General features: G+C 39.6%; 9 protein-coding genes across 9 annotated transcripts; 4 read left to right on the forward strand and 5 right to left on the reverse strand.

Annotated features, from left to right (window-relative positions):
• Positions 1-222: 222 nt before the first annotated feature.
• TOT_010000890 (conserved hypothetical protein) lies at positions 223-2629 on the forward strand (the record flags this gene model as incomplete). Its single annotated transcript, XM_009691440.1, has 7 exons — positions 223-288; positions 357-500; positions 534-574; positions 662-2028; positions 2093-2172; positions 2310-2404; positions 2527-2629. The coding sequence occupies 7 exons, from the start codon at positions 223-225 to the stop codon at positions 2627-2629; spliced, it is 1896 nt and encodes a 631-aa protein (XP_009689735.1).
• A 326-nt stretch (positions 2630-2955) lies between these two features.
• TOT_010001320 (choline/ethanolamine kinase) lies at positions 2956-4738 on the reverse strand (the record flags this gene model as incomplete). Its single annotated transcript, XM_009691441.1, has 8 exons — positions 2956-3068; positions 3379-3582; positions 3613-3696; positions 3766-3865; positions 3920-4042; positions 4120-4266; positions 4297-4397; positions 4477-4738. The coding sequence occupies 8 exons, from the start codon at positions 4736-4738 to the stop codon at positions 2956-2958; spliced, it is 1134 nt and encodes a 377-aa protein (XP_009689736.1).
• Positions 4739-5015: 277 nt separating this feature from the next.
• On the reverse strand, positions 5016-6727 carry TOT_010000892 (protein kinase; the record flags this gene model as incomplete). The annotated part of the gene is made up of 9 exons (XM_009691442.1): positions 5016-5105; positions 5441-5560; positions 5666-5797; positions 5829-5974; positions 6092-6226; positions 6259-6352; positions 6393-6465; positions 6521-6624; positions 6707-6727. 9 exons carry the CDS (start codon positions 6725-6727, stop codon positions 5016-5018), a joined length of 915 nt encoding a protein of 304 aa, XP_009689737.1.
• A 478-nt stretch (positions 6728-7205) lies between these two features.
• On the reverse strand, positions 7206-8451 carry TOT_010001321 (conserved hypothetical protein; the record flags this gene model as incomplete). Its single annotated transcript, XM_009691443.1, has 2 exons — positions 7206-7663; positions 7722-8451. The coding sequence occupies 2 exons, from the start codon at positions 8449-8451 to the stop codon at positions 7206-7208; spliced, it is 1188 nt and encodes a 395-aa protein (XP_009689738.1).
• A 962-nt stretch (positions 8452-9413) lies between these two features.
• On the reverse strand, positions 9414-11384 carry TOT_010000894 (polyadenylate-binding protein; the record flags this gene model as incomplete). Its single annotated transcript, XM_009691444.1, has 1 exon — positions 9414-11384. One exon carries the CDS (start codon positions 11382-11384, stop codon positions 9414-9416), a length of 1971 nt encoding a protein of 656 aa, XP_009689739.1.
• Positions 11385-11909: 525 nt separating this feature from the next.
• On the forward strand, positions 11910-13099 carry TOT_010000895 (ribosome biogenesis regulatory protein; the record flags this gene model as incomplete). Its single annotated transcript, XM_009691445.1, is given in 8 exon segments — positions 11910-11941; positions 11959-12055; positions 12105-12205; positions 12295-12473; positions 12505-12642; positions 12696-12769; positions 12832-12899; positions 12955-13099. 8 exon segments carry the CDS (start codon positions 11910-11912, stop codon positions 13097-13099), a joined length of 834 nt encoding a protein of 277 aa, XP_009689740.1.
• Positions 13100-13306: 207 nt separating this feature from the next.
• TOT_010000896 (co-chaperone protein) lies at positions 13307-14163 on the forward strand (the record flags this gene model as incomplete). The annotated part of the gene is made up of 2 exons (XM_009691446.1): positions 13307-13615; positions 13711-14163. The coding sequence occupies 2 exons, from the start codon at positions 13307-13309 to the stop codon at positions 14161-14163; spliced, it is 762 nt and encodes a 253-aa protein (XP_009689741.1).
• A 131-nt stretch (positions 14164-14294) lies between these two features.
• Positions 14295-15126, reverse strand: TOT_010000897 (conserved hypothetical protein; the record flags this gene model as incomplete). The annotated part of the gene is made up of 2 exons (XM_009691447.1): positions 14295-14769; positions 14885-15126. 2 exons carry the CDS (start codon positions 15124-15126, stop codon positions 14295-14297), a joined length of 717 nt encoding a protein of 238 aa, XP_009689742.1.
• A 407-nt stretch (positions 15127-15533) lies between these two features.
• Positions 15534-15911, forward strand: TOT_010000898 (small ribonucleoprotein D1; the record flags this gene model as incomplete). Its single annotated transcript, XM_009691448.1, has 1 exon — positions 15534-15911. One exon carries the CDS (start codon positions 15534-15536, stop codon positions 15909-15911), a length of 378 nt encoding a protein of 125 aa, XP_009689743.1.
• Between the last annotated feature and the right edge of the window lie 182 nt (positions 15912-16093).

Below are 16093 nucleotides of genomic sequence, written 5' to 3' on the forward strand. Positions count from 1 at the left end.
GATAATTGTTTTAAACGACGTAAACAAATTTATATTCGATGAGATCTGTTTGTTTGCCTCTAGAAATACACCATTGAAAAAAAACCTAATAATTGAGTATAAATGTTGTGCACAAGGTAAAAAATAATGATTAACATATACATAGTAACACATAATATTTGCTTAATTTACCCCTAAATGTACCATAATTTAATTGTATAAAATAAGAATAGTTTAAATTAAATGGCGTCACTGGCGTTTCGAGGAGAGCTTCTTCTGACACTAGAGGAAGCGTTAGAGTTTAACAAGGTAGTACAAATTGGGATAAATAGGATAGATAGGCTTCGTAAACATATTTGTTAATAATTTATATGTAGAATCTCGAGAAGGCCTGCTTGGAATTGTACGGATTTGATATAGGCCACGTTCCATGGAGAGTTTGCGCCATAGATCAGTCCATAAGGACCCATACTCCATCGTCGCTCTCCCTAGCAACAGCCTTACGTGAACTGGATGCAACAGTAGGTTAAATTGTAGAGTAAAATTGTGTTTAGGTTGATCCACAGACGATAATAAATCAGCCACTAAACAGAAGGTAGGATTATATTGGTTAATAGTTAGTAAATTAGAGTCAAATAGCAGTATATGTGGAAAAAATGCATACACATTAATAAACGCTTAGGTCGAGTTACAAATTAGATGCGTCGCCAGTAAGGTCTCCGTTACCACCCTCACCGCCTCCAGTTGAAGTAAAGCCGGAGCCTAAGCCGGTGAAGAAGGTAGAAGAAAAAGTAGAATATGACCCGGAAAGTGATTTTTATAAACTGTTACACCCACCAATGGAAAAGTTGAGTCCACTTCAAGAATGGACACAAGCTATACACAAAATAATAGTAGAACTGTGTTATATGCCAGAAGTTAAGCCGTTTCTAAGTTATTTTAATCCAAAAAAAGAGGCCGATGAGACAAGTGAAAATAGAGATGAACCTGAAAAAAGGAATGGTAAGACGGATAAGACGGATGATTTTGGGTTCGACGTACTTAGTGATGAATTAAACGACATCCTAATGGATATAGATGACATGGATCCACTTAACAGGAAAGGGGGAACAGAGGAGGGAGAAAATAAAAAGGAAACCAATATTAAATCGGAACAGAATGTAGATGGACACAGCTCAGTTGAGGAAGTTGATCCATTAAACGGAGTAACCGGGTTGACTTCAACCATCACAACAAGTGATCCAGAAGTAAATGATCAAAACACAGATCAAATAAACAAAACCATGAATGGCACGGCTTCCAACAAAGAAAGTGATAGTAACTATAGAACGGAGATCAGGAATGATACCAACAACACTCACAGCAACGATGGTATAAACGAAGCCCACACACCAAGGGGGCAGAGTGAAAACGAAGATGTAAATGTAGCAGATGATACAAAGGTATCAAGTGAAGATAATGGAAAAAAGGGAGAAGATGAAGTTAAATCAGGAGAAGAGCCAATACAAAAGGGGCTGGAAAGTGATGGAGTTGACGGAGAGAAAACTAATGAATCAGAGACACAAGTTAAGTCAGATGAGCAGGGAGTCCAACAAGGTGAAAAAGCGGAGGATGGGAAAGAAGAAGCAACAGAGAGTAAGTTGGAGGGAGCTGAGACTACGAAGGCGGCGGGAGCGAGGGGATTCGAGTACATATTGGAAAACTTGCTGGAAAACAAGTTTGAAAACGCGTCGTACGTGTTCAGCCTGTTATACACATTTCTGGTGCAACAGTTTAAAGTGGCGATTCCAGGCAGCAGAGAGTGGATGTGCGCACAGGACGTGTCGAATAAACTCGAGGAGCTGCGGTCGGAGAAGAGGCTGAGCGACGCGGAAAAACTGCACAACTTCCAGGAGACGCCAAAGCCAGAAGCGCCGCCGCCGCAGACGACGGGAGATCTGCCTGCGCACAGAGAGCCCAAGAGGCCGAGGACGTCGATGGAGGACTTCGAGCACGAGCTGTCGCTGATCAACAACGTGAACGAGTACTCGCCGACGATATCACTGCCAGGTAAGTGGCGCACGCAGATCCAGATAAACGTGGACACCCAAGTTGAGTATTAACGCCTGCGTAGAAGTGCAAAGCATAACGGACGAGGAGAGGATGGAGTTCTACGAAAACGCAATGCTGCTGCAGCAGGATTTTCAAATGGAGGTACGAATTAGACAGTAAAAACGAAAGAGGATAGTTAGAAGTATGCCTGAGCACAGGTGGTGCTAGAGTGTAACAGCCACGGCCAGTGGCAACCAGTAGTTTCACAATACTAACGCCTACACTGATGCAATTTGTAGCTGTTTACCGTATTTGAGCACGCCGCTGTGTGGAAAATCGTTGGAAACGGCGAAATAGAGCTTGACGATCAGAACACGGACCCGAAGATATACAGGTAGGCCACCACCTTTGCACGCACATATGCATATACACATATCGTTCACAAAAATCGTCTATAGTAAATTAGTTAGGAACTATACTAATGCAGTCTACATATCAATGCTGAATCTCATACAGGGGCATGATCAAGTGGGTTAAGGAAAAGAGGAGTTTGACGCCAGCTGAGTCTAAGGAAACGACTCCACAGCCGCCACAAGTGTCGTCAGAGATTGTGGTCTGAATTTTTAAAATTTATATTTTCGATGTTTAATAATATCATACACACTTCACAGTATATGTGTAAACACGTTCTTATATGTGTGTTTACATATACGTCTATACACATACCTTTATACACAGTGTTTATAAGACAATGGTACATTGTACATGTATATACCTGTATTTATATGTATATATGTATATACCTGTATTTATATGTATATATGGATGCACATATTTATATGTATGTATGGATGCACATATTTATATGTATGTATGGATGCACATATATTTGTATATATATTTGTGTAGAAACGAAACTTAAGAAAAGTGTGGAAATATACTACATTATAATTGCTCCCAGAAACTGCTGTTCATGAAGTATCCAATTCTCTTTTTGGCGTATCTTAGAAAGTCGAACTCGACGTTAGAGAAACTGCTCTGTAAAAGAGACCAGATGCCTAAAATGTTTATCAGTTAACAGTGTATCAACAAGCCAAAGCACTTAATAAAAACAGGGCAATTGGTATTATAATACGATACTGTAAGAATTACTATACATTAACACTAAACTGACTACATAACAGTAAGACTGGTGGCATAGAGTAGGCTAATAAGTGTATATAGCAATGGTATGGAAACTGGTTAATTAGTAAAGTTATTGGGGTGCTAAAGAATGTATAATATCCAGTTAAGCAGTAAGTGTAAACAGTAAGTATATGAGTAGATAGCTACAACAGGTATCTACAGAGTCTGTTAACTAGTGAATACCCCAGACAATGTGCGAGGCCATGAAGAACGGCTGTATTTCCCGAAGCAAATCGTCAACGGCGTCCTCAGAATGTGAAACTTGATTGAAGCCGCAGAAGCCTTCGAGGCCGGGACGCAACTCAGTTACGTCGAACTTGAGGTACTCCCGGATGAACCGTTTCTGAGTGTCCAAGTCGGGAATCAGGGCGAAATCGCCGGTGAAACCTAAAGCAAATTATACGCTCGCGCACTCACCCATATATTCGTTAAAGTGGTTGGCTATGTCGTAAGCACGCTCCATACAACACGAGTACTCAAAATCAATAAATCTGACATTACCTAAAGGTGGAATTAGACGACAGCGGCAGGGGCATGGTAGCAAGTTCAAATAATAGGAGTAAAACGTACCGTCCGGCAACAAAATGATATTTCCGGACAACAAGTCACAGTGACACAAAACCAGGGGCGACTTAACAGCATTGCATACCTTTTCAAGGGCAGTAATTTTCTAAAATGAAGTTAGCGAAGTCCAGTCACAAAGGTTATCCTAAGCAAACAGTACCTTTTCAAGCTCTTCAAAGTCGATCTCGGAATCCTTTAAACGAGTCTTTCCGACATATCTCTGGCACAATTTGTAATAATTCCACAAGGTGGACCACAAACAGGACCTGGGCACGTCCGACCCCTAAGTGCGTTTAAGTTGAAGAAACGGCGGAGGGCCGTAAGCGCGTAAATAACCATCTAAAACTACTTTCAACCAACCCCGTTTATTAGTCTGCTCATATCACCGTCGATAGAAATTGAGTGAAGTTTTTTGAGGTTTTGGGCAATTTTCACCAAATAGGTTGAGTTGACGAGGTCGTTGTGAGTAAGGTTTCGACCTTCGATCCATTCCTCAATTTGACCTTCCTAAAATCCGCGTTAAAACTCCCGACGAACCTTGAAATAACAATAAACAGATTTAGAAATTTGAAATTTCGACAACAATTCGCATATGTAGCGCTCCCTGGTTCGATCGATGATCCTCGACGTGTGGGAACCTAGAAACGGAGTGAATACAGATTAAATTACACGAAAATGTCCTTCTTAATCCATGTACACGTTACTAGCTAAGCTTACCGAAAATTCTGACAAGAACCGATTTACCATTGCTGGTGTTGGTAACTTTGTACAACGAATTTGTGATTCCTCCAAATACCTGATCTACCTTCAGGGCATTTCGGTCCGAATCAGGGGCTTTGGAATCTGTGCTTTTGTATTGCTCGGAAGCGAGTCCCAGATGTTTGGGGACCAGCTTGACGCAGTATTCGATGCACTTGTCATGTGTAACACTGACGGTTTCACCGTCAGAATCCGACAATTCCGCGCAAGGAATGGACATTGTAAAATCCTGTGTTTATATGTCTGGTACAACAATTTTATTGTTTGCGTGGTAAGATTCTATAGCTCCGTATCTAAAATACATTGACTTGATGTAAATAAGAATGAAATATTATGACTGATATTAACATATAATATTTTACAATCGTGTGAGTGACAAAGATAAAAAAGCTACGGCATTCTATATGTCGAAATGTCAGCTGCAGAGTACAAAATTGCCACATAAGATTGAAATCCACACATGAAAATTATATTCTTATTAATGTCACACCCGCAATTTACTTTATTTTTATTACATATAAGGTCCTTTTTGATTTTCTCACACTTTTCGTCGACTTACACTCCCAATTCCCAAGTATCTGATACAGCTACAGTATGTTGATTAAGTACACATTTTTACTAATAAATTATCATTTTCATTTACACATAAAATTTTATTTTAAAGTACTCATTCTTGTTTAAAATTCCTTTTCACTTTCAAATCTTAACTTCATTTATTTCTTGAAATTGAACATTCATTTAAACTTAAAATTTGTTTAAATACAGATTCATCGCATTTGAATCGATTCATATACTTCATTCTCGCTACAAAATAGTACTATATTTACTAAAAACTATAGAATGTTGCCTCTGATATTCATTGAGCCTCCTTTATCATCCTCTTCAACACATTCTAAAAGACATTATACTATTATTTAAATACCTGTAATATCTCAGTCGATAACAACTCTGTGGCAGTGAGCCTATACCTATGGTCCTTTATCATCATTGATTTGTACAGACTGTTAAGTTCTGGCGAATATGAGAGAGGCAAATTAGGAACCTGAAAAATAGATAATCAGTGTTTATATGGATTAGTATTTAGGACATTTGTGTCATTGAAAAAAGTGCTTTTTGCAATTTTTGAACTGAATATTTAAAATGATACTTCATTTTCGTTTATCAGTCTAGTTAACTCGACAATCCCCTTGGCACCATGAAAAGGGGTTCTGAAGGTGCAAAGCTCATATAAAATGCAGCCAACAGCCCAAATATCGGAAGGAAACCCATATTTATAACCCTAAACTTGAATAAGTTCGAGGTAGACTGACATTTACAAGTTCTGGACTGAAGTAATAAGGGGTACCAATAAGGGTACCAGTATTGTCCGAAGTCCTGTTGAGTGCTTTGCTAACACCAAAATCGCAAATCTTTAAATCCTTATTAGAATCGATTAGAATGTTCAGAGTCTTTAAGTCTAAACATTAAAATTAGTGTGTTATATTGGCTTATTAATTCAATATAACAACAATAAAGTATGATAAATTATAATTGATGGAAACCAGGTATTACACCATTAAGATTAACAAAATACCTCTGTGAAGTATGTGATTTTTGTGAAGAAACTTTAAGGCCGATAATATCTGTGTTAGCCAAATGAGGATCCTTTCCTCCTCAATGGGTTTATTCTTGCTATTTCTGTTTAAAATGTACTTATGGAGGTCTCCGCCTAAGTAAAAGTTGAGAGTTGGGAAAACTGACCTCTGCAATAATCAGTTATAATGGACAAATATTTGCCCTCAACGTAGCTGCAAATATACTTTACAATGAAAGGATGGCTCATTTTTGAAATAATCTAACAAATTACTCATTTAAAAGACAAGGTGTAAACTAACATCTATTTCATTCAAACACAATTTGGTTTCAGTGTTTGTTATTAGACTAATATTAAATCTTTTCCTGACAACACTAAAGGCATTTATTAGTATCGATTGTTAAAATAAGCGCTAGAGAGAAAACCTACCATGTTCCTTTATTGTCACACAATAATGCGGTATTTCCAAGAGGCCCTTTGGAAAGAATTTTGACCAACTTGAAATTGGTAACGATCTCATACTCATCCAGATTCTGGAGATAATGATCAGTAAATCAACACAGAAATGAATATAGAGTCTAATTAGGAGTATAATAATAAGCAAACATATCATACCAAGTTTGAACTATCACTCATTTTAGATAGTATTGTAAATTATGTGCAATAAACTAAATTTTAAAACACAAAACGGAGCAGAACACACACTAAACAAAGTTTGACCACCAATCAAACCCAGTATTCAATATTTCAATAAGACGATATAAACAACGAGATCTATTTAACTAGACCAATATAAAGCGAAAGATGACAACCATCAAGCTAATTGATGGTACCTGTGTAATATCTAAATTAAACTAAAAACTAAAAAATATAAATCTTAAATAATTGTAAACGAAATCATATAAAATCAAAAATTTCAGCTTGTGTGAATCATGAGTAAACAAAAACGTATCGAGCATAGGTCGCTCTGAACTCTTGGCACAACCTAATGGTCAAATCCAATTTATTATATACACACCTCAAAAATATACATATTTATATTGATTTTAATCAACTTATTTATGAAGCTAAAAACTAAATATAAGTGTGTAGCCATGTGATTGTATGTGGGAAACTAAATTATAAAAAGGGGCTGATCAGATAAATCTTCATATTTATTTCGAAGCATCGATTGCTTTCTCATTTGCTCTACCCAGAAGGAGGCAATCTTAGAGTTTTGTTTGCGAATTAGACGACAAACCGACTCATCGCAGTACTGAGACGTGTTTATCAAGCAATTGGAAAAGGGCCGCTCTTGATGGCCAATATCGAGCTCAGAAAGAGTGGAAATGGAAGCCAAATCGCCCCTGTCAACCTTCTCACTGAGCTGACGAAGATAAGTGGTAAGATCCATCGGCGCTTTAGCTGCATCAGAAGGATGGAGATTCTTGAAGACCTTTGAGCCCTTGATGTTAGATGACATCCGAGTCAACACGGTGTTGCTCTCCGCACTCCTGCTACGCCTCATAAGTCCAAGACTGTTGAACAAAACGCGGATGTTCTCGCGCACGACCTCGTTTACCTCCAGCTCAACTATTGTTATTTATCAAAATCAAGTAATTTAAAATTAATAAAACTAAGTAGACCAAACCCTGTTGTCCAGCGTGCTCCCTGAGTTTGCGCACGAAGCATCTGAAGCGGGTCTCCTCGTCGTCGGCAAGGTACTCCTGCAAAACAACCTCAGTGTCAGCAGACTCGGGAATTGACATCGAGCCGACCTCAGCGAGAGAGTCAGTGAGTCGTTTGATGGTTTCAGCGACCTGCTTCTTAGCCTCGTCGTTCTGAGCCTCAGAGAGCTTGGTGACCATGGTCAGCATGTCCTGAAGCTCAGCAAGGTCAGGCTCCTCGTCGTACTTGTGCAGCAAGGAGTTCCACTTCTCCACGGTGGTCCTCAGGTTTTCGTTGTTCAACAGAGGCGAGGAGAACACATTGTCACTCGCGACGTCCGCAGCCTCGTTTTGAGTGGATTCGCGTGTGTTCGCAGATCGGCCTGAAGCAGCCTCCTCTTCGACGCTTTCAGTGCTCGTGGAAGAGCCTCCGTGTGGTCCGACAGTAGGGGAGCTTTCATCCTCGTAGTCCGTAGACCCCTCCTGCTTCAGGAGAGCGTCGTGGTCGAAGAGCTCAGAGTCCGTCACGATGGACTGCGCCTCCTTGGAGGGGCTCGATAAGTCAGAGTGGTGACCCGAGCCCTTTTTGGGCTCAGTGACGTATTTAAGAGGGACTCTCATGCAAGTACAGGACCTCATGTTTATATTACAGCTTTTTTGACGATTGGAAGCGAAATTAGTTAAATGTGTGAGATGACTTGGGTGAATGCACAACTCCTAGAGTGGAAGGAAAAGTCTTTAACAGGAAAGAGATAAATTCGCGGTATTCCTAAAAACGGAAAATTAATAAAAACAGTAAACGTTAAATCAGAATTTGAGATGGTATGAACTGAATGTGTGATCAACAAATCCAAGGTTGAGCATGTAAGCGACCAGCCGGTTTTAAAAGCAGTTTACGCCGGTATTTATACACATCAGCCACGAACAGCTACAAAAACGCAAAATGTATGCAACTAACTGCTCTACGTGCCAGTACATTGTATTATCTCCAGATTCGTCCTGGATCGACGCCCACCACCGCTGATGTCTTCTCGCGGGTGCAAATGGTCAACATTTGTCTGTTTATCGCAATTTTTGCCACAAAGCTCCCCGCCTTCCTCATATTTCCACGGCTCGTCACACATGCTCGACTTTCTGGTCCAATTTGCCTCAATCCAATTCCCCTAATCCCATTACACACCCTGCCTTCTCCACACCTACCTACACTTCTTCTCCTTCCTTTCCACAAAATTATATCTTATTTCATCCTCTTTATCAATTTAGTCCTCTTTCCCCTTTATGTTAACTTTTACCTTTATATTCTTCACCTTTTACATTTCATCTTACACTCGCACACTCTTAATTACGCCTATCACTTTTTCTTAACTCCCATTCAACCCTAATCTTACCTATATATTCAGTATGCAACGTCCAGTATCGCTGTATTCACTCCTACATATCTACTTAGCACGTATTTTATGTGAAAAAAATTAAACACGTCTGAGGACTAAAAGATAGGTAGTATACTCGTTTAACCCGTGAAGTCCAACTCTTACATTTAATTACGTTCACTATTATAAGCTTTAACTCTAGTTAATATCGGATTGCCCCTGAGGCTACCTGCAGCTATCGACGTGTCTGTGGACTCCCTGGCTAGGGCGGGACTCTGTGATCTCCTCACTCAAACCCCTCCAATATTAACTCGCTTGTTTAAGTACTCTAATAGCTTCATCGATTTTGGCTTTCAATTGATCATTGTCGTCCAGCAGCTGCAACAGCTCCTGGTTATCAATTTCTAGCATCATTCCTGTTATTTTGCCTGCGAGATCTGGGTTGTCTCTTGCAATTATTGGGAACAGCCTCTCTCCTATCATCTGCTTCTGTAACGCCACGTCGTCTACCTGTACGTTTCCGTTAACGACGTACTGCGGGTGCACTGGCATGTCTCTGTTGCGTGCCTGCGGCGTGAACTTGAATGCGCTAACTGGTGGCATTTGTGACTTTGCGTTATTGTTGTTCCTTCTCATGCCCACTGCTCCTGGCACCATGGTCGGCGGCACTCCCATCGTTCCTGGTACCACGTGTGCCATGTTCGGCGGTACTACGTGGTGCGCCATGTTTGCGGGCACTCCCATTGCCCCAGGCACCACGTGCGCCATGTTTGGCGGCACTACTCCTGGGTAGTGTGGGATGTTGCTTCCTACCGCCGTGTTGTTCATTGGCGACATGTTCCTCACGTTCGCTGCTGCTGCGTTTGCGCCCACGTTTCTCACCGGGTAGTTATTGTACGAGTTGACTGGTGGGAAGTTCGCGTTATAGTTCGGTGGGTAATTGTTGAGCTGCGGGTTCGTCGTCGTGAAGTTGGGCGGGAACTTCTTTGAGGGCGGCACGTTGTTCGGCACTACCACTCCTGGGAACTGCCTCTGGTAGTACATAGACTGCGGGTCGCTGAACATCAGGTCTCTTGCGTGCGGCTCGAATCCTCTTCTCTGCTGCATCCTCATCAGTCTCTGGTCTCTCTTTTCCGCCAGACCAACGTACAGCGGCTTTCCCTTCACCAGCTTCAGGTGCATTGCTGCTATTGCCTTCGTCGCCTCCTGCGGATTACTGAAGCAGACGAACCCGAATCCTCTCGAGTTATTGTTTGCGTCCAACATCACCTTGCTGCTCGTAATCGTTCCAAACTGCTTAAACAGCTCTCCCAGCGACGCATCGTCGAACGTGTCGTCCAGGTTCTTGATGTAGAGGTTACTCGTCAGCCTCTTGTCGTCCTGGCCCGGACTCACTGTGCTGAACTGTGCTTTAAGCATGTTTTGTCTCTTCACCTTGTCCTGGTGTGGGCACACCAGCAGCGGGTCTGAGGCCTCCTCCAGCTTCAGGTCGTTAAGTGTTGTTACCACTTCCTTCGCCACCGAGGCCTCCTTGTAGTTCACGAATGCGAATCTTCTTCCCTTCGAGTCCTCCTTCAGCATCATGCTTGTGATCTCTCCGTACTTTTCCAAAAACTGTCTCAGGGCCTCTTCGTCCCAGTCTGCGGGGAAGTTGCGCACGTACAGGTTCGTGTACACTTCTTCCGTCTCCCTGTCCTGCTTACGCAGGAACGGCGCTACCTCGACCTTCTTTCCTCCTATAAGCATTCCGTTAACCTTTTCTATTGCTTCTCTTGCGCTTTCTTCGCTTTCGTAGTGCACGAATCCGTAGCGCCTCGAAGCTCCTGTTGAGTCTACTGCCACTTTACAGCTCAGTATTGTTCCAAAATGTGCGAATGTATCGTACAGGCTCTTCGTGTCTATGCTTTTGTCCAGGTTTTTAACGAATATGTTTCCTGCTCCGGACTTTCTGAGTGACGGGTCTCTGTTACTCCACATGATCCTGGTTGGGTGTCCTTTGATTTCTATGTAGTTGAGGTTTTCCAGGGCTGCTTCTGCGTCCTGTGTACTGTAGTAGTTAACGTATGCGTATCCCAGCGATTTTCTTGTTACTGAGTCTCTGCAAACTCTGATCGATGCCACTGGTCCTATTGTGTTGAACACTTCGTACAACACTGCTTCAGTCACGTCTGGCTGTAGATCTCCTACATACAGACTTGCTGATGAGAACACTTGTCCTTCTCTCATGGGCATCATGATACCGTTGTCGTTGGGAACTGTCTTAATTGTAGAAGCCATTTTAATATAGATATATAACGGAGTATGTCAAATTAGTAACATAAATTTGAACTATTGTGGTATAGCTGAATAACAATTCTACTGACGATAGAACTTATTGAGCTATGTATTTTATCGGAACAATTAAATTTTACTGACAGATCTTATTGGTCCAATGATAACGTATCACCAGATCAAAAAATATTCCTTATATTAAAATTATACTATTATAGTCACAACACTGAACGAAACGAATCAGAATTCAATATTTGATATGATCCAAAAATGATTTTACAAAATATTCAACATCAATTCGCCAAAATAATGAATCAATAATTTGCGTAAATCGATATTAAACAAATAAGAGTTGATACACACCTAAACTTTTTATTTAATTTTTTTTCACTTTTTTTTATTTTTTTTTAAACTTACTATGAACAAAAACCCTGATACATATGGATTTATAAGAGTTATGTGTATTGGGGATGGGGGGCGTTGTATTGTTTATCGGGCATTCAAAAAAAGGAGGTCAAATTAATCACATCTATGAGAAGAATCGGAGGATCTAGATATATACAGTCTTTATCATTTATAGACTTATAGATTTGAATATTTTGTTAACTAACGTTGTTAGTAGATCACATTATATAATTGATCAATCGTTTAGTACATCCTTCCATCGATTATTAAATGTAAATTTTACACATAATACATGGGTTTATTATTAAATATTATAGGGAGCCTTCTAAAATTCAGAAGGTTGACAATTTAGAATATTGTCTAAAAAATCTCATCGCAATTGACGGAACTCCGACTACACATGATTTATTAAACAATGAGAAGTTAGAAATTATTGTACTTTCTACCTATTTAACCAATTATATATGGATTTACATTTATTAACAATTTATATTCACTAATTTTTCTATAGCCTTCTCAAACATAGCAGAGATAACACACAGTTATTGGTAAACAAGCTCTTTTCATTGAGCAGGACATCTACTTCTGATGGTGTGTTTGCCGATCTTCCATCTGATGAAGCTATCGTTATGCCTCGGGTTTTCCCCCTTCCTAAACCTCGAGAAAAGACACGATGGGAGATGTTTGCAGGTTAGAGCGAGTGTTTTAACAATATTTTTAGAGTTAAAGGGAATAAAGAAACGCAAGAGATCCAGGAAGGTTTACGATCCGACCGTTGGAGACTGGGTTCCCCGTTGGGGATACAAGTCGATAAAGAAAAATAAATTAAACAAACCTCCAATCGTTGAAGTCAAGGAAGGTATTAAATAAATAAAAATTCCACAATACTGGTTATAAATCTTATAATTATAGGTCAAGATGATAACTTGCTTGACAAATTGTCAGCAAAGAGGTCGCTAATGAAGTCGAAACAGAAATTGAGAGAGGTAAACAAAATTATAAATACATTTAATACAATTTTTGCACTTTAAATTATAAAAACGCTCAGTTGAGGAATAAAATGGAACAAGGATCAGGAGATAAAGCCAAAACACAATTACACAAAACACTCCAGAGGTAAGCAAATTACATAAGTATAAATTAATTCAATTTACTAATTAACGCAATTTAGAGTCAGAGAATCGACGAAGGGACTCGGAAAGAAGGGGAAGCTGAAGGGGAAGACTAAGTTGCAAATAAAAAGGAAACCAGTTTCACAATCGCTATCATCGGAGAAAGATGCGTACCTGTCAAGCATTAAGAAACTAAATTTGTGAAAATGTACATATGTGACTAGATTAGTAAATGATAAACATTGACTTTATACACTTCACATATACCCTTGGTACCCAACTATGAGTGAAGTAACAAGAAGATAAACATAAATGATTAGTTCGATTGAGTAATGATAAATTTTTAAAAAGAGTTCATTGTTATATATTGTTATAATTTACATCTTGTAGTTAGTAAAATAGTAGAATAATATGAAAGTAAACATATACAGCCCAGTTTGTAACAATTTACTAAAAAATATCGGATATTCGTTGTTAAAAAAGAATGGAGTTGGTGTTAAGAACATCATAAGAACAAATGTGGAAACATTCTATAGACCGAGCACCTCAGCATATATAAACAGGAGATTCTTTTCAGGTGTAGATACCTCTAAGGAATCGAGGGGAAAGTTAGACAAAGATTCCGAAGAGAAAACCGAAAATGAGACAATGAATGAAACAGATGAACAGGACCTAACTCCAGAGGACGCACTTAGACAAGAAAACAAGTCGATGAAACAGGTATACAAATACTAACACACTAATATATGTGTATAGATATAAAATAGTAATTAAGTGTTATAAAATAAGGGAAAGTAAAACTAACTAAACTATAGAAACTGTCAACACTGGAGAATAAGCTGAAGGAGCTTGAGTTGAAGTATAAGCTGAGCCTGAGCAACTGCGACAACATGTGTAAAATACATAAGAAGGAGCTGGATAACGCGAAGGTGTACGCAGTGACGGACTTCGCGAAGGCGCTCCTGGAAGTGGCGGACACGTTCGAGCTGGCGTTCCAGCACCTGAAAAACTCAGAGTCCGAAGGCTCGGACGACTTCGTGGACGGCATTAAAATGACGGAAAGCCTGCTCCAGCAGACGTTTGAAAGGTTCGGAATTGAAAGATACGAAAGCCTCAACGAGGAGTTCAACCCGCAGGTCCACGAGGCAATGTTCGAAGTGGGAGACAAGAACAGCCACAACAAGGTGATCCAGGTGGTTAAAAACGGATACAAGATAAGCGGCAGGATCCTGAGGCCGGCTAAGGTAGGAGTGTCCAAAAGGCTATAATCAGGCAAAACAGCAACTCTAATTTGTTATAAAGTATATACGTGCGGGATAGTAGATTAACCTATATCCACACATATATAACAAACATATGGCATATAGTATCAGAAAAGAGTGGACGACTAAGCTTAAAATCATATTAGCATGTCAAGTTTCTGTGGCAATGAGCCCTCAGTGGGAAGACCGTCCTCGTAGGATTCCCAAAAGTCCCTACCAGAGATCATGAAGCGCTTCTGCTTGCTGAAAAGACCGTGGTAAACGCCCTTTCTTATGGGAGATGGGTCGTGAGACTCGGGAGTTAATACAGTAACCTTGGAACCAGGGTACACCCTGTTGATCAAGTAGCGCAAGTAGCACTTGATGCCGTACTTTTTTTCCATAGGACCCAGGTATAAAAAGGAAAAATGGCGCATTTTCGCACCAATGATCTTAACCACACCACAGTTGTTGTCGTTGAAAACCTTGTAAACGCTGCGAATCTTGTTAAACTCCTTTTCGTCAATGTCCACTCCACCGCAGGCAGTTTCAGGACTCGTGTGAATGTCCTCAGAATGGCCCAAACCCTCCTCAGTGTTGTACGGCAGCTCACCTACTCCAGGAACATGGAACCTGAATCAAAATTTGTAAGTCGTTATGATTTTAATTCAGTGTGTAAATAACACAAATGTGTAGAAAGAATGTGTATATAATCTAGATGAATTTATTAATCTATGACATGTCTAACATGTTTTGAGCAAGTCTATTGGCGTATTCATAAGTTAAAGAAGCATTGGTCCTGATGGGACCGCGCTCAAAAGCCTGATTAATCTTTCTTCTTATAGGTTTACTAGGAGAATCATCGAAAAGGGGATAGGCCCAGCTCATATTGAGCATCGAATTTACCCTCAAAGGAGTGTAAGAATTCATCAGGAATCCATTAATATTCAGAGCATTTGAAATAAATGATAGAAATATGAAATATTTCATATATAGTTAAACATATAAAATGGAGGCACATCTAAATGGAATAAAAAAACATCATAGCACAAAATCAAAGAAGCAAGCGATCGCGAAAATAACAAATCGATGTGTATAATATGTAAACACTTACAAACAACGCTGTGGAATCTCATGGGGTGGCGGTCGATAGGAATCAAACCATAAGTGTTTTATTATTTATTTATTACGTCAACAATACGACTCATAACCATACAGACATTATTTAATGTTGCAAATTATAACAAATATGGGCTTATCCCCAAATTGTTGACACAATCATACAATTTGTATTTATTCAACATCATTTGTTTTAATCATTTGTATAAATTATATTTAATCCACCAAATAATAACCAGAGTTTCTATATTTATTTCGTTTTCATAAAAAATTTAAAGATGAAGTTAGTTCGTTTCCTTATGAAGCTAGCTAACGAGTCAGTTACCGTAGAACTGAAGAACGGAACTGTACTAACGGGCACAGTAATCGGTATTGATATTTCAATGAACACCCATTTGAAAAATGTCAAAGTTGTAAATAAAAATTCAGATGGTAAAGATGGACCAAATGTAGTTTTACTCGATCACCTAACGGTGAGGGGAAACAATATAAGATATTTCATACTTTCCGACAGCATCCCACTAGATACACTATTAATAGACGATACACCGGTTCAAAAGCCAAGTAAAACTAAGTTTACATCAACGCGTGGCCGAGGGAGAGGACGAGGAGGACCTCCAAGAGGAAGGGGCAGATTCGGAGGTCAAAGAAGGTGAACTGGCAAACAATTGCCACGATGATGCCGTAAATGAATGGAAGATTAAAATACGATGAATGTTATCTAATATAATAGAATAGAACATATATTACCTATAAACGTATGTAGAAAGTGTTTATGTAATTAAATTCATTGACTAACTGTTATGATCAATCTGAGTTTGTTGTTTATTGATAGATG

Source organism: Theileria orientalis, chromosome 1 (genome assembly GCF_000740895.1).
Source record: "Theileria orientalis strain Shintoku DNA, chromosome 1, complete genome".
NCBI lineage: Eukaryota > Apicomplexa > Aconoidasida > Piroplasmida > Theileriidae > Theileria > Theileria orientalis.